Consider the following 17940-nt stretch of genomic DNA (forward strand, 5'->3'; position numbering starts at 1 on the left):
GCCCGCTTCGCGCCAGGGTGGGGCGGGGGCGGGGCCAGACCGGGAGGGGCGGGGCCGGTGGGCGGGGCCGGGGCGATCGCTTTCCCGGTACTCGGCCGGAGCGTGTCCAAGCCGTGGCCGGAGCGTGGCCGGAGCGTGGCCGGAGCGATCCGGGCCGTCCCCGGTGCCGGTGGCGGTGTCCCCATGCAGCGGGAGGTGGGCACGCTGCCGCTGGCCCCCGCCCTGCGCGCACGCCTCGCCGCCGCCGGCTTCCAGACGGCGCAGGAGCTGCTGGACACCGGGCCCTGCGGCCTGAGCAAAGGTACCGGCGGCTTTCGGCCCCGCGGGGCCTCCCCGGGATCTTCCGGGCCCTTCCCCCTTCCCCATTCCGGCCCCAGCGAGGCCTCTGGGAAATGGGCACAGTGAATAATAATAATAAAAAATAGAGGATTCTGGTAAAAGATCAGCTGACACTGATGGATGGAAATGGGATGCAGGAAAGCAAAGGGATTCTGTTAGGCTCATCTCTCCCCTTTCCCCAGCTTCCCTCTTCTTTTTACTATGTGATTTAAACAAAATAAGCCTGTTTGAAGTTAGAAAATTGCCTTTTTCAAGGAGTGTGTAGTGATTCCTCCCTGTGAGGGTGGCAGGCCCTGGCACAGGGTGCCCAGAGCAGCTGTGGCTGCCCCTGGATCCCTGGGAGTGCCCAAGGCCAGGCTGGATGATGCTTGGACAACCTGGGACAGTGGAACGTGTCCCTGTCCATGGCAGGATGGAACTGGGTTGTCTTTACAGCCCCTTCCAACCCAAACCAGTCTGGGATTTTGATTTTCTAGCTTCATTATCTACTACAATAACAGTCTGAAAATCACATTGTTAGTTCCAGGGCTGTGTGCATGTTATCCTGAGAGGGTGAACATGGAACATTTTGTGTCATGCTGTGGAATCAGTCGGTGCTTATAAAATAAAAGTGGTGTTTTGTGCTTTTGGCTTCTCTAGAAATTGGAATCTCCAGGGAAGAGGCGCTGGAAGCGCTGCAGGTGGTGAGGCAGGAATGTCACAGGGACCCAGCAAGGACAGCTGGGGGATCAGGTGCCACCAGGAAATGCACAGCCCTGGAGCTTCTGGAAGAAGAGCAAACCCAGGGCTTCATCATCACCTTCTGTTCAGCACTGGACAACATCCTGGGAGGTGGAGTGCAGCTGACAAAAATCACCGAGATCTGCGGAGCACCCGGAGTTGGCAAAACGCAGCTGTGGTATTTCACTGTCCCGAGCCTTGTGTGCAACCAGGAATCACTTTTTGTTCAGCTCACCTAGGAAATGAGTCCATTTTTCTTGTTGTCTGACTGCAATCTCTGACTCTTCTCCAGCAGTATAAATACAATGATGGTTGTACTGCTCCCTGTCCCGTGTATTCCTCAGCAGGAGGAATACATGGGACAGGGAGTGAGCAGGGACAGCTCTGGGATGCAGATATTGATCCCTATTTCACTTTCCTATGGCAGATCTCTGTTCCTATTTCCCAGGAGTGAGCTCTGGGATGCAGATATTGATCTCTATTTCTGTTTCCCATGGCAGATCTCTGTTCCTATTTCCCAGGAGTGAGCTCTGGGATGCAGATACTGATCCCTATTTCACTTTCCTATGGCAGATCTCTGTTCCTATTTCCCAGGAGTGAGCTCTGGGATGCAGATATTGATCCCTATTTCACTTTCCTATGGCAGATCTCTGTTCCTATTTCCCAGGAGTGAGCTCTGGGATGCAGATACTGATCTCTGTTTCTGTTTCCCATGGCAGCATGCAGCTGGCCGTGGATGTCCAGATCCCCGAGTGCTTTGGGGGCGTTGCTGGAGAAGCTGTGTTCATTGACACTGAGGGGAGTTTTATGGTGGACAGAGTGGTGGACATTGCAGCTGCCTGTGTGCAGCACTGCCACCTCATTGCTGAAGCTCAGCAAGAAGAGGGTACGTTGTTGCCAAGTCATTTCTTTTCTGGAGGAGGCAAGGATGGAGTGAAACAAGCGGCTCGTAGGCTGCAGTGTTGCTTTTGGAGTGTTTGCTGACAGCTTTTTATTTCCACCTCTGTGTATCAAACCCTGAACTACATCTGTGTCTGGAGCAGACTGGGCTGGGCTACTTCAAAAAGAATTATTTTTCTACAGGGTGATTTTGTGAACATTTTGGTCCTGGAGGTTTTAGGTGGTGTGGGGGGTTTTGATATTTGATCTTCCTCCTTTCCTCTTCCAATTTTTTAGCACCTTAATGATCATATTTGCAGCACCTTATTGGTCATATTTGCACCTGTTGAGCAAAAGTGAGTGTTTTGTTTCAAAACACAGGAACAGGTAGGGAAAGGAAAGAGGAACAGCAGAATTTTATGAGGCAATGTTGCTGCTGAAGGCCCTTAGAGTAAAACCATAGCTGGAATTCAGCTCCTCCATAAAGTCCATATAGCCAAGCTGCTTTTAATAAGTTTTATTCTCTAAGTCATCAGTCTCCTGGGGATAAGGACACAACTTTTGTGTTACTCATGGAGAATTTATGCATCAAACTTCTGTTTGAACTGAGGTAAAGAGACACTGTATTAAATGAGGTACTGCCTGTATATTAAACAAGGGATGATTAATAGTCCCTGATGTCCTCTGGTGGCGTTCTGGCTTGAAAATGATTTACTGGAGAAGTTCTTGCTTCAGAAATAAATTTTTCATTGTTGGAGGCCTCCCTTGGAGGCTCCAGTGTGTCTGTGTGCAAATGCTGGGATAGCATCTGCTCCCCACCTTCCTGACTTTCAAGCCAGATGGAAAATATGTTTCCACACTCCTTACCTTGCCTGTTCTGTTTCTGGGGGCTTTGCTGTTGCTATGTGTGGAGGGCAGGCTCTGGTGGGATGATGAAAGTAACAATATGCTCGTACAGACTTCTGACTCATTTACTCGTCTGTTTGTTTTGTTCTCAGATCATGGGAAAGCTTTGGAGACTTTCTCTCTGGAAAATATCCTCTCTCACATCTATTACTTCCGTTGTCGTGACTACACAGAGCTGCTGGCCCAGGTCTACCTCCTGCCAGAATTCCTGTCAGAGCATTCCAAGGTGAGGCTCCTTGCAGGCTTGTCAGGAGGTGTCACTCATCTTCACACTGAAGAGTTTTTGTCTGCTGTAGTAACAGGAGTAAACACCTTGGTACCTCGTCAGCTTGGCAGTAAAATATTGGCTGATAGCAGAGTACAAATGTAAAGCCTTCTGCTTGTTTGCCTTTTCGTTCCCATCCCAATTTCTCTCAAGAGGCATTTGCTTTTGCCATCCTCCTGAATTTCCACTCTGAGTTGAGGACACTGGGTCTGTGCTGCCACATGTTCCTTTTCTGGGAGCACTGAGCTGTGAATCAGCACAGAACTGCTCTGCCCAAGAGCCTCCCAGCCAGGGGGTGTGTGCTGACCATTAGGGTGGCATCAGAAAGCCTTGGTGCCACTTTTTTTGCCCTAAAAGAGCACTCAGGACCAGAAATATCCTGCACCATCCAAGTGACTCTCCTTTTTTTTCAGTGCATCTTCTGTTGCTACAAGCAACCAGAGCCTGCAGCTTGACTCTTGGGTGGACTGCAGCCAGAAAGTTTCTTAGTACCTAATGTCTTAGAGAAATGCTATTGTAAGGCAGATTTTCACCACCTCCCCTCCAGATTTCTGGGTTCTGCACTGCAGATCACTCCCTGTCAGGATCTGGGAGATGTGACTGTGCCTTGTTCCATCAGAGCACAAATCAGTGTTGGATTAGAATGTCTTTTGCACATATTCCAAAATTTTTCATTGATGGGAGCTGTGGTGTTCTGGAAGACACAGATGGGAGCCTCACTTGTGCTCGGTGTAGTCTGGTATTCCCCTTTCCCTGCCAGGTACTAACGGTGCCCTGTTGTGTTTGCTCTTGTGGAAAGTACATGGCTTCATTAGCACAGTTCCACTGGGCTGCAGCTCCCTGGAACCATCTGTGCTGATTATCTGGGCTTGGCCTGCAGCCTGAAGTGCTGAAGGTTGCAGAAGAACCACAAGACCTTCTGCTGATTCCTTGGACGGGCTAGAAGTGATTTGGCAGATTGCTCATTGCAGTCCAGCTCTCATTAAAATTAGTCTGATCCCTCTGGAGCCCAGTCTGGGACCACAGGAAGCCTCCAGATTTCAGGTTTTTTAGGAGAGGGAAAAAGTTGTAGAGGTTTAGAGATAAGAAAGATGTAGAGTTAGAGGTTCAGATGTGCCATTTGGAAACATGAATTCTTTGAGATCTTGTTAATAATATGAGAAAGACTGTTAGAAAATAAAAAACCTAATTCTTTAAGGTCTGCTGAGCCAAGCTGGCATGGACAAGGCAGGTGTTACCAAGCTCTCTTTACACTTTAAATACTTTAGGTTTTCCTGTCTGCTCTCTGGGAGAAATTTCACTAAATTGCATCCTACCTGAACATAACTGTGATAGCCAAATTATATAACCATGTGTACATTCCTGTCTGGCATGAGTCATGTTTATGCTGTTAAATTTATTGTTCTTAAAGAAATGATACATGAGGAGAATGTACAGACTCGTGGAAAAGAATTTGTAGGAAGAAGGGAAAATGAGAATATGATTAATGTCTTCTTTTAATCCCAAATATTTAATCTTCTTCTGCAAATTAAGGGGTTTTTTTTCAGGTGGAGGCCCAGGACCATTTCACAGTGATGTCTGTGCAGGCTTGTATGTTCCAGTCATAAAGAGGTTTCCCAGTAATGAGTTAAATCAGTAATGCAGAAAATCAGGATTTTTGTGTTGTTTCCACTTTGTTATCTTGTGCAGTAATGCAGGAACTTGTAGACACCAGGGATTTTGAGTGCCATGTGAATATGCAGGCACTGTTAGAGCATCCATCTCCCTCCTGTATTTCATACTTGGGTCATCAAAACAGCCACAACAAATGAAGTTAGAATAAATCAAAATCCCAGACTAATGTTTGTACAGTGTCTTGAGGGTGATGAGCCAGCAGCTACAGCGTGCTCTGAGTTCAGCTAATGATTGCTACAAAAGAAACAATTCAGCAAAGCAAACATCTTGAGACAAGATAGATCCTCAGCTCCAGTGCAGTGTACCTGGAATATCTTTAGGCATCTGTTAAACTGTGTGTTTCCAAGACAGATCACCGATAACAGCTGAGTTATCTCAGCAGTGCCTCCAGAGAGCCTGAATTCTGATTCTGATTTGGATTTAATTTTTGAGAGGGAAGGTGAATTAATTGCTGTTTGTGGAGAGCTGACTGAAGTACAGTTCTGCTGTTTAATGATTATTTTCTCCAGCTTCTCCTCTGCAAGGCTTCAAGTCCAGCTTTGCCAGTCGTGTTCACCTAAGGATGAAATAAAACATTCCAGTGCACTACAAAACACCTCTTGCTGTTTGTTGTCATTTTTTATAGGATGGTAATGACAGCTTTTGGTCTTTTCTGCTGCCTTTAGGTGCGGCTGGTGGTGATTGATGGAATTGCCTTTCCCTTCCGCCACGACTTTGAGGACCTGGCCCTGCGCACGCGGCTGCTGAACGGGCTGGCCCAGCAGCTCATCATCACAGCCAACGAGCACAGGGCAGCTGTGAGTCCAGGGCAGCCTTCCAGCCCAGAAGATAATGCTTTTTATTACAAAGAATTAAGGAAATGTGTCTCTAAATAGTAAAATAAAACTGCAGTAATAGCCTCTGCAGTAATACCCTCTGCATTCACTCTTGCCAGTTTAGTTGGTGAATATGGAGGGATCACAAAGGCAAAACATCTGAAAGGTGGGAAATTCCTAGACTTGCCAAAATAAGTGAAATTTGCATCAATGGCCTCCTTAATTAAGTGGCAGCATGGCATTTCTAATGCAGTTTGCCATTATCTCCAATGATTTGGTTGGACAAGGAATGCTCCTCTGGTGACTTTACCTACAGAAATACCTGGCAGCATTCAGCAGTTCCAACACAACTTTCCACTCTCTGTTTAAAAATAAACATTCCTAGGGAGGAAAGCCACTTTATCTGCTGGATTGGCCTTCTCTCCTGGCATCCATGGAAACCCAGAGCCTCCTTCCTGGGCATTGTTTTACGTCACAGAAGGTCTGGAGGCAGCAGAGCCACAGCCAGCAGATGGCACTGGGAAGCTGCAGCTGTTCCAGAAGTTGTTTTGGAAGTCTCTGACAGCTCAGAGAAGCATTGTTCAGGAATTGGAGCTTCCCCAGCCCTCAAAATGGTGCTTGTGTCTCTAACAGTGTCCAGGTGACTCGTGACCTTGTCACTCACAGCTCTCTGGTGCAGTTGGCTTTTGTTCCGAGCTGCTAAAAATAAAACTCCTCTTGTGCTTCCTCTGGGAGCTGTGGGAGGGGAAGAGCCCAGCATTCCCAAAGTGTCCTGACATGAGCTGTGGAGCTCCTTCCTGCTGCTCTGGGCACCAGGGAGATGATGTTCCAAGGTCTGCACAGCCTCGGGTTTCCTGAGTGCTTTCCCCCACAGCTTGGTACCTGGTGACCTTGAACAGCAGCTGCTGTCATTGGACAATGCTTTCCTTTGGTCAAGGATAAAATATAGAAATCATTTCTTCTGAACCAGGCAGCACTTTAGTACAAAGTTGCTAAATAAACTCTTGCTAAAAGAGTCAGAGCTTCAGGAACGGTTTTGCTTGGATTTGCCCTCTTGTTAGTGGTGTCTGAGTTAGTTCCATGAGCTGTGAGCAGGCTAAATCCAGCCTGCATGCCAGGGATTGCTTGTCAGGCAGCTCTGGATGCTCTAATATGGAAGGAAGTCAGATCCTCAAGCTGGACTCGGAGTCAGGATGCCCAGCCCTTCGCCAGCAGGGGGATGAGGAGGCAGTGTGGGGCTGTTACCATGCACTTGTGATGAGTTACTTCTCTAAAATGTGCAATATCCATGCTGGGCTCTCAGCTGTGTGAATGTTTCAGGCTCTGCTCAGTGGAGCTCTTTGCTCTCACACACTTTTCTGAGCTACTCCAGCAAGAATCCTCTGAGCATGTCAAACAATGGAACTCTCTAGGGTCTTAGATGGGTAAAATTTTTCATTTTTAATGAATTTTGTCATTAATATTCCTGACTCTTCTGTCTCAGCCACCCCCACTTCTGCCAGGGATCTAACCTAGACTGTCTGTGAGCCTCCCACCAGTGATTGGGGCTGCGAAAACACTCCCCCACTCTGTCTGTTCCCTTCCATTCTGCTTTGTCTTGTACCCACTTGTGCATTTTTAGACTCCAAGGCACAGGAACTCAGTTAATCACCAGGCTAATGCGCATTGGGAGCAGCAGCACCAAGTTCATTTACCCCAGGGACTGAGAGCTGGCTCCTCATGGAAGGCCAGTGCGAGTCAGCTGCAGCTAAACATAGATCCAAACAACATTTAGGACAAATGGTGTGGGATAAATAAGTTGTGTGGAGCTTGTCTCCCTTGGGGAGGGAGAAATTGAGATTTCTTTAAAGTCTTGAATGAAAGAAATCTCCCATTCAAACCAAAAATACATTTTGCAGGGTACTCATAATTTGTTTTGAAAAGCTGAGGCACCCTCACAGTTTCTCCTCATTACAGTTGCCAAGAGTTTTGCCTGAGTAATGCTTCATCAGTAGAAGCTTTTTTGAAAATTCCCTCTCTTCCCTCCCACCAGTAAGCTGATTTCCAGGAGATTTTAATTTTTTTTTTTGTTTCTGTTTCCTCTTTCAGGTTGTTCTGACAAACCAAATGACAACAAGGATTGGACAAAGCCAGTCCACATTGGTACCTGCTTTAGGTAAGTGTTGAGCTTTGAGTTGAAAATGGATGTATGAGTTCCTTTCCTTTGGCTTTATGTACAAAGAGAAATCATCCAAAAATGTACCTGGGAGCTGTAAACCTCTAGCAGGGATGTGGTGAGGAGAAGGTTAAATCACTCAAACAAGAACCCAGCTTAATGGTTGCATACCCCAAACTAAGCTGCAATTTCCTAAATTCCCTGAGAAGCATTCAGTGCCTCTCCCAAACAGTTTAAATTGTTTATTTTCCCATTACCCTTGAACATGTCCCATTAATTATTTGCAAAGGCATTTCATATTTGCTGTATCACTGGGATTCTCTGCAGTTATGATGTAGAGGGAAGTTCTGTGGGGGATCCTCAGGCACAGCCTGCCCTGAGCCAGGTTAAAGATTTTTTTTTGCAGGCTGCTCAGTTTTGCCCTGTAATGAGCAGATACCTCATCCATGCCTTTTTGCTGCAGTCACAGGGGAAAATAAAACAGTTCTGAAGTGGAGATTTCTACAAATTAAGGAAAGGTTCAGCATTTAAATCTTATTTCAGGCTGTAGCATTGCATTATTTTATGATTCACTTAAAGGGCACAAATTCTTCATTTTCTGTGAGCCAAGTAATGATTCCCTTGCTCTGGAGAGGAGAGAGAAGGGGACAGTACAAAGGCAAAGATGTTCCCAGAGTCTGTACAGGCACCAAACCATTTGGCAGAGATAGAGGGTAAAATGAACAAACACAGCCCATCTCCTGCAGGAATGTGCAGAATGTGGAATTTGGAGCTGTGCAGGCAGACCCAGCTCCCAGGATCTGACCCTTTTTGTCAGTTTTGCCTCTTGCTCTCTGATGGATTATTTTTGGCAGCCTTTCTGGCTACAAACTCAATTAAAGCTAATAGAGTCTGTCTTTTTTCACTGGCCAGCATTGTTTGGGAGCTGTTGTGTTTATTGAGTCATGGGGACAGTAAAGAATGTGAAGACATTCAGGGGAGTTTATAATTCCCAGATATCCTGCCTTGCCTTGTGCATATTTTCTTTCACAAACAATTAATTTGACATGACCTCCTGTGGAGCTGGCAGTGCCTCTCCCCAGCGTGTGTGACCACAGCATTGTTAAACTCAGCGGTGTGAACTCTTCCAAAAATGCAGCTTGGTACCAGTTGGGAAAATATTTAACCAAGTGGTTTTGATGCCCTGCTCTGGAAAGATGGTGTTTCAAAAGTCTCATCATAAAGGTTAAAGAACCTCCCACTCCTCCATGGTTTGGTGAAGCCAGAGGAACTTTTGAGGGAGGGGTCAGCAGCAAACCCCCAGGTAAAATCACTAAATTGGGTTTCTCCTCCCATTGACTGGTAAGCCTGAGAAACAGCTTTTTCATGAAAGCATTAATCTCTAAACTCTTATTCAGCTCCTGAGCAGAAGGGAAGATCTTAATTATGAGGGAAAAAAAAAAAAAGAAAGAAAAAAGCACAGATGCTGCAAGGTATTAAGTCAGGAGCTTTATGAAGGGGACAGCTTTCTTTCCCACTAGTGATAGCTAAGCTGGGTGTTCCTAGACAATTCTACTAAATATATTTAGAAAGGAGGTCAAATATTAATCTACAGGCAGTTCAACTCAGAAATATCTCATTTTACAGTAGCATTTTTACTCATATTCAATGCAGTTGAAAATCTGCTGGTGTGGAATTTGTAGCCATTGTAAAATGTGTTTTGATCTCTGCCTCAGAGCCATCTCTGAGAGCCAAAATCTTTAATCTCAGCTCAGATGTAGTGGAGCAAGGTCTGGCAGGATGCCTAAAGGGTCTAGGTCTTCATTACAGTGGGATATTTTTTTTTTCCTTCTCTGTGCTCTGATAAATGCCAGAGCACAGGGGACACGAGGGGCTGGGGGTGTGGGGGAGACCAGGGAGGGGAGGACAGCAAGGAGCAGGTGGACAGGGGAGACTTGACTGGTTTAAAATGCAATGCATCTGTGGAGTGCTGACAGGGATAAACAGAGCAAAAAACACCCAATAAAGATGTCTGTACATTGACTTGTGGTCAGATGGGAGCTGAAACATTGGGACTGAGCCCCTGGAGCAGGATAAAAATCTAAATTTCCTTCTCTCACACCTCCTTCCTCCTTGCTTTTGGTTATTTTGCATTTTGCTGTCAGAAGCAGAAAACTGCTTCAGGGGCCCTTAATGCTTTAATAATGGTTGACTTTCTCCCAAAGCTGCCATCCCAAAGGGACTGATGTTTGCTCATAATTATGCCTGAGAGACAGAATATCACAGTTCTGAAGTAGGATTTAGACCTCCTCACCAGACTTCTTCAGTAGTAATTAGACAAATCTCTTCTTCAAGCTGCCTCTGTTTTCAAGACTTGTCTAGTACCTGTCCTTTATTAGGCATCCATGAAATTTTTCTACAAATATGGAAGCATTGCATCAAGGTTTCCATAAAACACACAGACTACAGAGGTTATTCCTCTTTTTAGGTCTATTTGTTGTGAAATCCTTGCAAGTATGAAAAAGATGTGATGCATCACTGCAAGAAAGGCAGATTTTGGTTTAGTCATGGGGGGTTTTTGAAGATTAATTTCATTTCAGCTTGCTGATGGTGGTGTTGTAAGAGATAATGAATGATCTCTGTCATTTTGTGTTCCTCAGGAGAAAGCTGGGGACACGCTGCCACCGTCCGTTTGATCTTCCACTGGGACAACACTCAGAGGTGAGCAAAATGTGAGCAAAATCCATATAAACACAAGAATGGCACTGGAGGATCTTTCAGGCTGGCCATGGGGGCCAAGCAGGGGTTTGAATTTGGCTCCTGGCCTTGCTCTGCCACATCCCAGGTTCCTGAGGCTCAGGAATTGTCTCAGTGAGGGCTGAACTGTCAGACTCCTCCTCCCCACCATGGTGGGTTCTTCCTGACAAGATGCCATGGTTTATAAAAGTGTAACATCCTCATGGCAGTTGTTCAGACACAAGGATTTCTTTCACTATCTGCATCTTGCAAGATAGGGTTTGGTTTATTTTTTTTTTTTTTTAATAAAACTCTTCTCATTTTAATGTGAATTTTTGCCATAGACTCAGTGCAAGTATTGAGCTGCTGGGTTACAAGGTGATTTTTATACCCCACTCTGAAGAGGTGCAATTTCAACAGTCTCATTATAAAGAACCTCCCACTCCTCCATGGTTGCTTGTAGCCATTATAATTTCTTTGAAAAGAATTTTTTTTTTGCTTCAATGTTTTCATCCCCAGTCATTCCAAAGCCAGAGGTGCCAAAGAAGGCTTTAAAGCCACCTGGGCTGTGACCCCCAGGACAGGCTGCTGACCCTGAGCTTCAGGGGTTGACCCTTTCAAAAAACAGTGTGAAATTCTGTTTGTTGCCATGAGACCTCCTCTGTTTCCTGGTTCTTTTCCCCACTCTTTATATTGCAAGGTCATTTCTCTTTCCTGGTCAGTTAAATTTGTCCTCTATGTAATATCACCATGCAGCAGCTTGAGATTAAGGAGCTGTGCTGCAATTCCCTAATCTTGTGCAAACAGTGAGCAAAAATGGTGCTAGAATGTTGTTTTGCAGTGTTTTGCTTGTTGAATTTGAAAGAAAAATGCAGTGACACTTTCTTGGGGAGTTTTGTTTTTAAATTCTAAGTTTGAAGGCAATGCAGGATGATTACAGCAGGCTGTTTAATTTGGAATTAAATTAACATCACTGATTAGTTAACCGTCTTTTTAGGACAAGTTGCATCAACATAATGATTACAGAGTGAACAAAAGTTAATTTTATATATGAAAAGAACTTTTTTTCTTCTGCAACAGAGCTAGGAAGGCTGCAGATAGAAGTTCCAGAAAACAAGCCAAGGAGAGACAAACCTGGCTTATTTACTGATGTAAATCTGCAGCTACCATGGAGTGGGGCCTGCAGAAACAGCAATTCTGGATACAACTGTAAAAGCAGAAATAGCTCAATGCTGTCTTATTTTTGCACAGGCTGCCTGCAGCTGATGCTCCATTGTGATTTTGTTGGTTTTACATCAGGTTATTGAGGCACAAAGATCATTTGAGGACCCACTGCCTTTTTAAAAATCATTTTTAAATGTGCTTTGGCCACTTTGATACCTGTCTCCTCCTTTCTCTCTACTCCTGAAAATGTCAGAGCTTAATTCTAAGGGTTCTCTTTGCTGGGAGGAATGATCCTGTTGAGTCAGAGGCTCCAGCTGAGCTCTTGTGAAAGCCTGGCTTCTGCAGCTCCAGATTTGGGCAATTTTGTCAAGTATAACCCAGCATTTGAGTGTTCTGAGGAATTCCCTGTGTAGCTAACATGAAGTGGCAGCGTTCCTCAGGCTGTAATTACGTGCTCTCTAATAGAATGGCACCTCAGGGAGGAAAAAACCCCCCGAAAATAATTAACAGGATTTTTGGCAGGGTGTCTTGCTACGGAGAGCAGAACACTTTCTAGATTGGCTTATGTAAGTGTGAGTTTTGGGGAGGTGGGCACGGTGCAGCCCTGACAAGGGTTGAAAAGCCCTTTCCTTTTGAGCTGCTGTGCAATTTTCTCTCTATATTATGCAAGCGTTTGCTGTAGAACACAAATCAAGGTGTATTGCTTAGAGTTTAAATGCAGCAAATCAGGGAAGTGTCAGAGGAGAAATAAAAAGGAAACTATTTTCTCAAGGTTGTGCTGTATGTCAGTGGCAAGGGCAGGCTTAGAAATAGAACATCTCCAGCCTCTGGGTTATATTGACAGGCTTGGGAAATCTCTGGAAAAAGCCTCCCTAGAAGTACTGGAATTCTTGCAGGTCTCTCACATCCTTGAGAGGGCAAAGAACAAGTGATTAATGGAGTAGGGAAGAGGTGTGCTCAAAACCTTTTTTGTTTGCATTTTAAGAAAGTGACATTTGGAATTAATTCATGATGAATATTGTTCCAAAAATGTCATCAAATACTGTGATGAAACAAGGCTAATTAATCATTCACTCTTTTTAGTAGGTCTAGATTGTGTTTGAGCTGACAGGTCATGTAAGGATGGGAATCCACAGTTTGAATGACCTATATGAAAATACATCCATAAGAATTCCACTGGTACTGTAGGAAAACTTGGGTCTGCTCACTGGGCTATTTGGAATTTTTATTACTGTATTAATTACTGCTAATTCCCTGGGGTTTGTTTTCCCAGGTTGGCCACGTTGTACAAATCACCGAGCCAGAAGGAGTCCACCATAGCCTATGACATCACAGTGAGTGGCCCTGTGGGAGGGACATGCCCAGGAATGGCACCTGGAAAGGAATTTCACACAAATCTCACTGTGGGCTTTGCTTTCTTAGTGTTGTTTCTCAGCTGCCTTCTGAACGGAGGTGGTCATACTGGGATAGCTCCAGATTTTGGGGTAATTTGCTCTTTTTCTCTTTAGAAAAGTGACCCAGCATTTTGTCTACTCAAAGTTAAAATACTTTTGATTTCCAGATCAAACTTTCAGGCAGCCTGTCCCCATCTGCTCTGCTGCTGTTTATTTTATCTGCCCCTGAAGTTAACTTTTGCCCTAAGTGCAGTTACCAAGAACAATCTGAGCTTCATTTTGGGACACCTGAACCATTGTCTCCCTGCTCAGGTAGGGTATGGTTTCTCAGGTGCCTTTTTGCATCTGTTCCAGCTGAGTTCATCTTTTTATGATGAGGATGACCAGAATTAAACCTGATATTCCAGAACCTCTCCAGTGCTTTGTTCCATAGGTATTTCCCCATCTGTGCTTTATGTGTGGTGTAACCCATGTTGTGTTTATCCTACACTGACCCTACACCCAGCCAATATACAGATTTTTCTCTTCTGTCCCTATCACAGAAGGAGCTTCCAGCTTATGGCTGGAGTCCTTATTCATCCCCAGTTAAATCCTGTGATTATTTCCTATTGTGGAGTGCTTAGATACATATTAATGAGAAGAGATGCTGTCTAAGCTGTATTTAGGTTTAAAAAGACAGCACCACTCAATTCTTACCTCCTCAGATGTCACATCCATAGGTACAATTCCATAACTATTTGCTACATGTCCTCATGGAAACACGTTGCCATAGCATTTTCTGCAGATTTTAATGCTGCCATCAGATGAGATCCTCAAACTTTCCAACAGAAATCAGGGTTTTTCCCCCCACTCCTGAATGTATTCACCAGGACAGAAGAAATACTGCAAATTTATAAAGACTGGAAGGGGAAGTGGGACTACATGCCAAGGTTGTTTGGATCATGTGATGTGAGTCCTTTTTTCTCCAGCTGACAAACAGATGGATTTTATCTCACACAGTTTAATTGCCTTTTTCTTTCATTTTTATAAGCACCCTAAAACAGCTATGCTCTCTTCTGTGTCAATGCACACTATCTTGAAATAGAGTTGAGAGTGAATACTAATCAAAGATTAGTTATTATTTAAGATTATCCCTGTGTTTTTTTCCCTAAATCCTGATGAACTGCTTCAGCAGATGATTTCTTTTAGTAAAAAATTGTATTATCTCAATTTCTTTCATGAAATCCAGGTCTGATAACAGTTTGCTGTTATCATTTCTCATTCCATAGTTAAACTGAAAGATGTCAATACACGTCCAGTGTTTGCAAGTCAGATTTCTGTATAACCAACAAACAAAAAGATATTAAAAAAATAATAATTCCTTAGAATTGTGCAGATGAGGTACCATTGGCAAAGTGGCTGCTCAGTGCCCATGAGCTGATGAAATGTGTAAATTCATGAGTGAGCTCTGGGCTTTTTTTATCCTGTCCTTCTCAGCACACTGGAGTCAGTCACCACTCTGAGGGGGCTGTGGAACTCCTCTCCCATGAAATCCCTTCTTCCACAGGCTGATAAGGATTCATTCTTAAATGCAGAGTATAGAAATGGAAATTGATTTATGCACAAGGGAGTAAGTAGCTGGGCTGATTCACCTGAATTTCCCAGGAATGTGACCTGATTATTTCATAGTGAAAGACAGAGACCCAGGATCTAAATTCTGGGTGGGAATTGTGTTTCCCTGAGGTGTGGAGGGTCTGCCAGGCCAGCAGTGGGAGCAGTGCTCAGGTAATAAACACATCCACCCTTGCCAGTCTTGCTGCAGAGGGTGTAAATCCAGAGGACATTAAGGAATAATTCAAAATGAAAGACTGAGCTTTGTCCTTGGCTCCAGCAGCCACATCCTCACCATCTGAAAACCACTACCAAACTTCACAAAAATACACAAAATTCTTGTATTTTCAAGGTGCCTGCCTGTAGCCAAGTGCAAAATATCCATCCTGGACAGCCTGCTTTATGTTCTGGCCCTTCTAACCCTTGGAATGCTTTCACTGGGAGTCAGCATTCTGGATTAAGTGGATACTTGGCTACAGATCCACCTTTGTGCCTCAGGGAAATGGCAGAGATTAGATGTAGTGAAACATTAAACTTGAAGATTCCCCATTATGCTCTTTAGAATAACACTTGAGTTGCTTATAAATAGCAGAGGGGTTGCACAGATCCTGCCCTTGTAGCAGCTCTTGCTGTTTGTTCCTTTAAAAAGCCCGGGTTGGGTGAGGTGAGGCATTCAGAAATAGAAATACAGGGATGGGGACTTAAACAAGACATTTTGTTGGGATTTAGGATTGGTCTTGGTGTGGGACACGCTGGCATTTGGGAAGAGTCACCTCTGATGGTGATTCTGCCTTGCTTTCCTCACACTGCACCAACCCACAATGTCAGTGTGCCTGAAATGCTCTCGTCCCCACATTGCCTCTACCTGAGCATTTTGGATCAGCAGAGCAATTTTGTGTTCTGATTAATGCCTTTTCCTCTCTAAATCTGCACTGGGAGTCTTCACTGAGCTGTCAGCAGTGCTCTCTGCACAGCATTTGTCTGGAGATGGGAATTCAGAGAGTTGCAGGCTTCACACAACACACCATCTCCATCTGCATCCACGGCATGTTTAGCTAACTGACTTGGAGATCTTTCATATTTTAAAATGGTTAAAAATTAAATTGTGAGCTACAGTAACAGAAAATACAAGTGGTACTAGGCCAGATAGATCACTTCAAGCACTCTCCTGAGTAGCAGCATGTAGTTTTCACTTCTACATTTAGGTTTTGGCAGTCAAAGGTTTTCATCCCATTGTGTCCCATAAATTACTATGCTGGAACAGTCTTTGCAGTCTAGAGACAGATTCAGCTCTGCTGTTCTCTTACAATGTCTCATTGATGTTTTCAGTTCATTAAGTAGGTACATGGAACAAAAATATCCTAGGTTGTAGAAATTCACAGTTTTGTTTCTGAAAATGACTGAGGCAATTAATCCAGTCATCTCCTTGCTTCTGTGGGAGCTGATGGATTTGTCTTTTGATTTATTTAAATAGGCAACATAAGTTAATTTACAGAGAAGCAGTTTTTCATAGCCATAGGGGTGATAAACAGTAAAATGGAAGTGATAGCCTGGTTGGTGAAAATAAAATATCTTTAAAAAACAAAGTGAGTAGACATGAGCTGGCACATGTGTTGTAAAGTTTGCAGTGCTGAGCTTAACCTGGTCTGTGAATATTCTGTGGCTGCTGATCCCGAATAAATGGCAGCATGATCCTTATTCTGATCTTCTGGGAACTGGTTCCTCATGCTCTCTATCCCTCCAAGCCTTAGCACATGATTTCCCTTTCATCTTCCAGCCCCATGGCTTCCGAGACGTGCAGCCTCCAGCTGCCGCTGCCAGCACAGGAGGAGCTGAGCTCAACCCTCGGAAACGGCCTCGGACAGAGGAGGAGAAGCAGCAGTGACCCCAAAGTGACCCCAGAGTGACCCCAAAGTGACCCCAAAGTGGGGTCAGGTTAAAAACCTGCAGGAGAGCAGGGTGAACGTGCAGCCAAAGGCAGCCTGAGAGACTCCCAACTTCAGTTCTTGCTCTGGACTTTATTTTAATATTAAGACTGCAACGTGCAAATTTCTGTGGCACAAAATTCCTTTGTGTGTGGCATAATTGTACTTTTATAATAAAAATCTATGTTTTCTATAAGAAATTGCTTCAGCTTTTGGGCTGGGGCTTTTTTGTTTGGGTTTTTTTGGGGGGGGATGGGGTGGATGTGGGGGCCACAACTGCATCTTTTCACACTGGGTAAAAAGACAATGAAATGAAAGCCTCTAGCACAGCACATTTAGTGACAGGCATGTGGATCAGTCATCTGGCTTTGTGTGTACCTGAATTTTAAGGAGGTTGGATGCAGCACTGTGCTCTCCACAGGCTCAGAGCAGGACACAGGCAGTGGATGCTGGAAGAGAAATGCAGCTTTCAGTGCTACACCAGAGTGGGGCTTCAGCCCTCACCTGCTGCAAAGTCCTTGGTCAAGGACGGTCAAAGCTCTGCTTTGAACTTCTCCTTTATCCCGTGGTGGCAACAACAGAGATGAAAGGCTGGATCTGAAGGACAAAGGATTTAATCCAGCACGATAATTTTATGTTCCTGTCTCAGTAAGTGGGAATATTTTACCGTGACTCAGGCTTGAACCAAACTGCTGCACAGCCATGACTTCCACGTTCTTCATTTCATTTCTTGCTGTGATCAGGATCTCTTTTGTTCGTGGCTGTAATAAAGGGGAAACCCAGACTTAGGCACCAGCAATATCAGCAGCTCCAGAGTCTAAACCCAGAGAATGAATCTACACTGAAAGCACAGCAGCTTTTTGTCCTCTTTTTATTAAGAGAAAACCAATCAAGGAGATTATTAGAGGAGAAGAAAGGTGCTGCACTGCAAAATAGTAATTACTTCAATTATGGGAAGTGTTTGTACACATGCACAGAGATGACCCCTTTTGGCAGAGCACTCGGTAACGTTAGAGCTGAGGAAACTCAGCCAGCAGCTAAATGGAGAATTCAAGTTGTGGGAGTCACTATCTTAAATTTTTTATTTAGTATACACTAAACTGACTTTCCCTTGAAATTAAATTCAGTGCTGAATCTGAGTCATAAAATCTCCCTATTCAAAAAAAAAAAAAAGGAGAAAAAAAAAGCAGTGGTTTTTGCATCATTATAGGGTTTAGATAAAAATTACATAATAAAATATTAAAGGGAAAAGTATTGAGTTGCCATGCAGCAAACTGGGCTGTGTCAAAATTTAAAAACTGTGAGTCAGGGAGAAGCTGTGAAGCAAGCAGGATGACATAGGGGAAGGGAGGCAGCGGGATCTGTGACTCAGACAAACATTTCAATGCAGGAGACACAG

General features: G+C 44.4%; 1 protein-coding gene across 2 annotated transcripts; it reads left to right on the forward strand.

Moving 5' to 3' along the window:
- Positions 1-110: 110 nt before the first annotated feature.
- RAD51C (RAD51 paralog C) lies at positions 111-16741 on the forward strand. Of its 2 annotated transcripts, XM_066563514.1 has the most exons (10): positions 111-301; positions 979-1237; positions 1779-1945; positions 2937-3070; positions 5449-5580; positions 7687-7753; positions 10393-10453; positions 12906-12966; positions 13055-13116; positions 16394-16506. In XM_066563514.1, exons 1-9 carry the CDS (start codon positions 184-186, stop codon positions 13076-13078), a joined length of 1023 nt encoding a protein of 340 aa, XP_066419611.1. In that variant the 5' UTR covers positions 111-183; the 3' UTR covers positions 13079-13116; positions 16394-16506. The 2 variants fall into 2 exon arrangements, with proteins under 2 accessions (XP_066419611.1, XP_066419610.1); XM_066563513.1 differs by lacking the exon at positions 13055-13116 and having other exon boundaries at positions 112-301; positions 16394-16741.
- The last annotated feature ends 1199 nt before the right edge of the window (positions 16742-17940 follow it).

The sequence above is a fragment of the Molothrus aeneus genome, chromosome 20 (assembly GCF_037042795.1).
Source record: "Molothrus aeneus isolate 106 chromosome 20, BPBGC_Maene_1.0, whole genome shotgun sequence".
In the NCBI taxonomy this organism is placed as follows: domain Eukaryota; kingdom Metazoa; phylum Chordata; class Aves; order Passeriformes; family Icteridae; genus Molothrus; species Molothrus aeneus.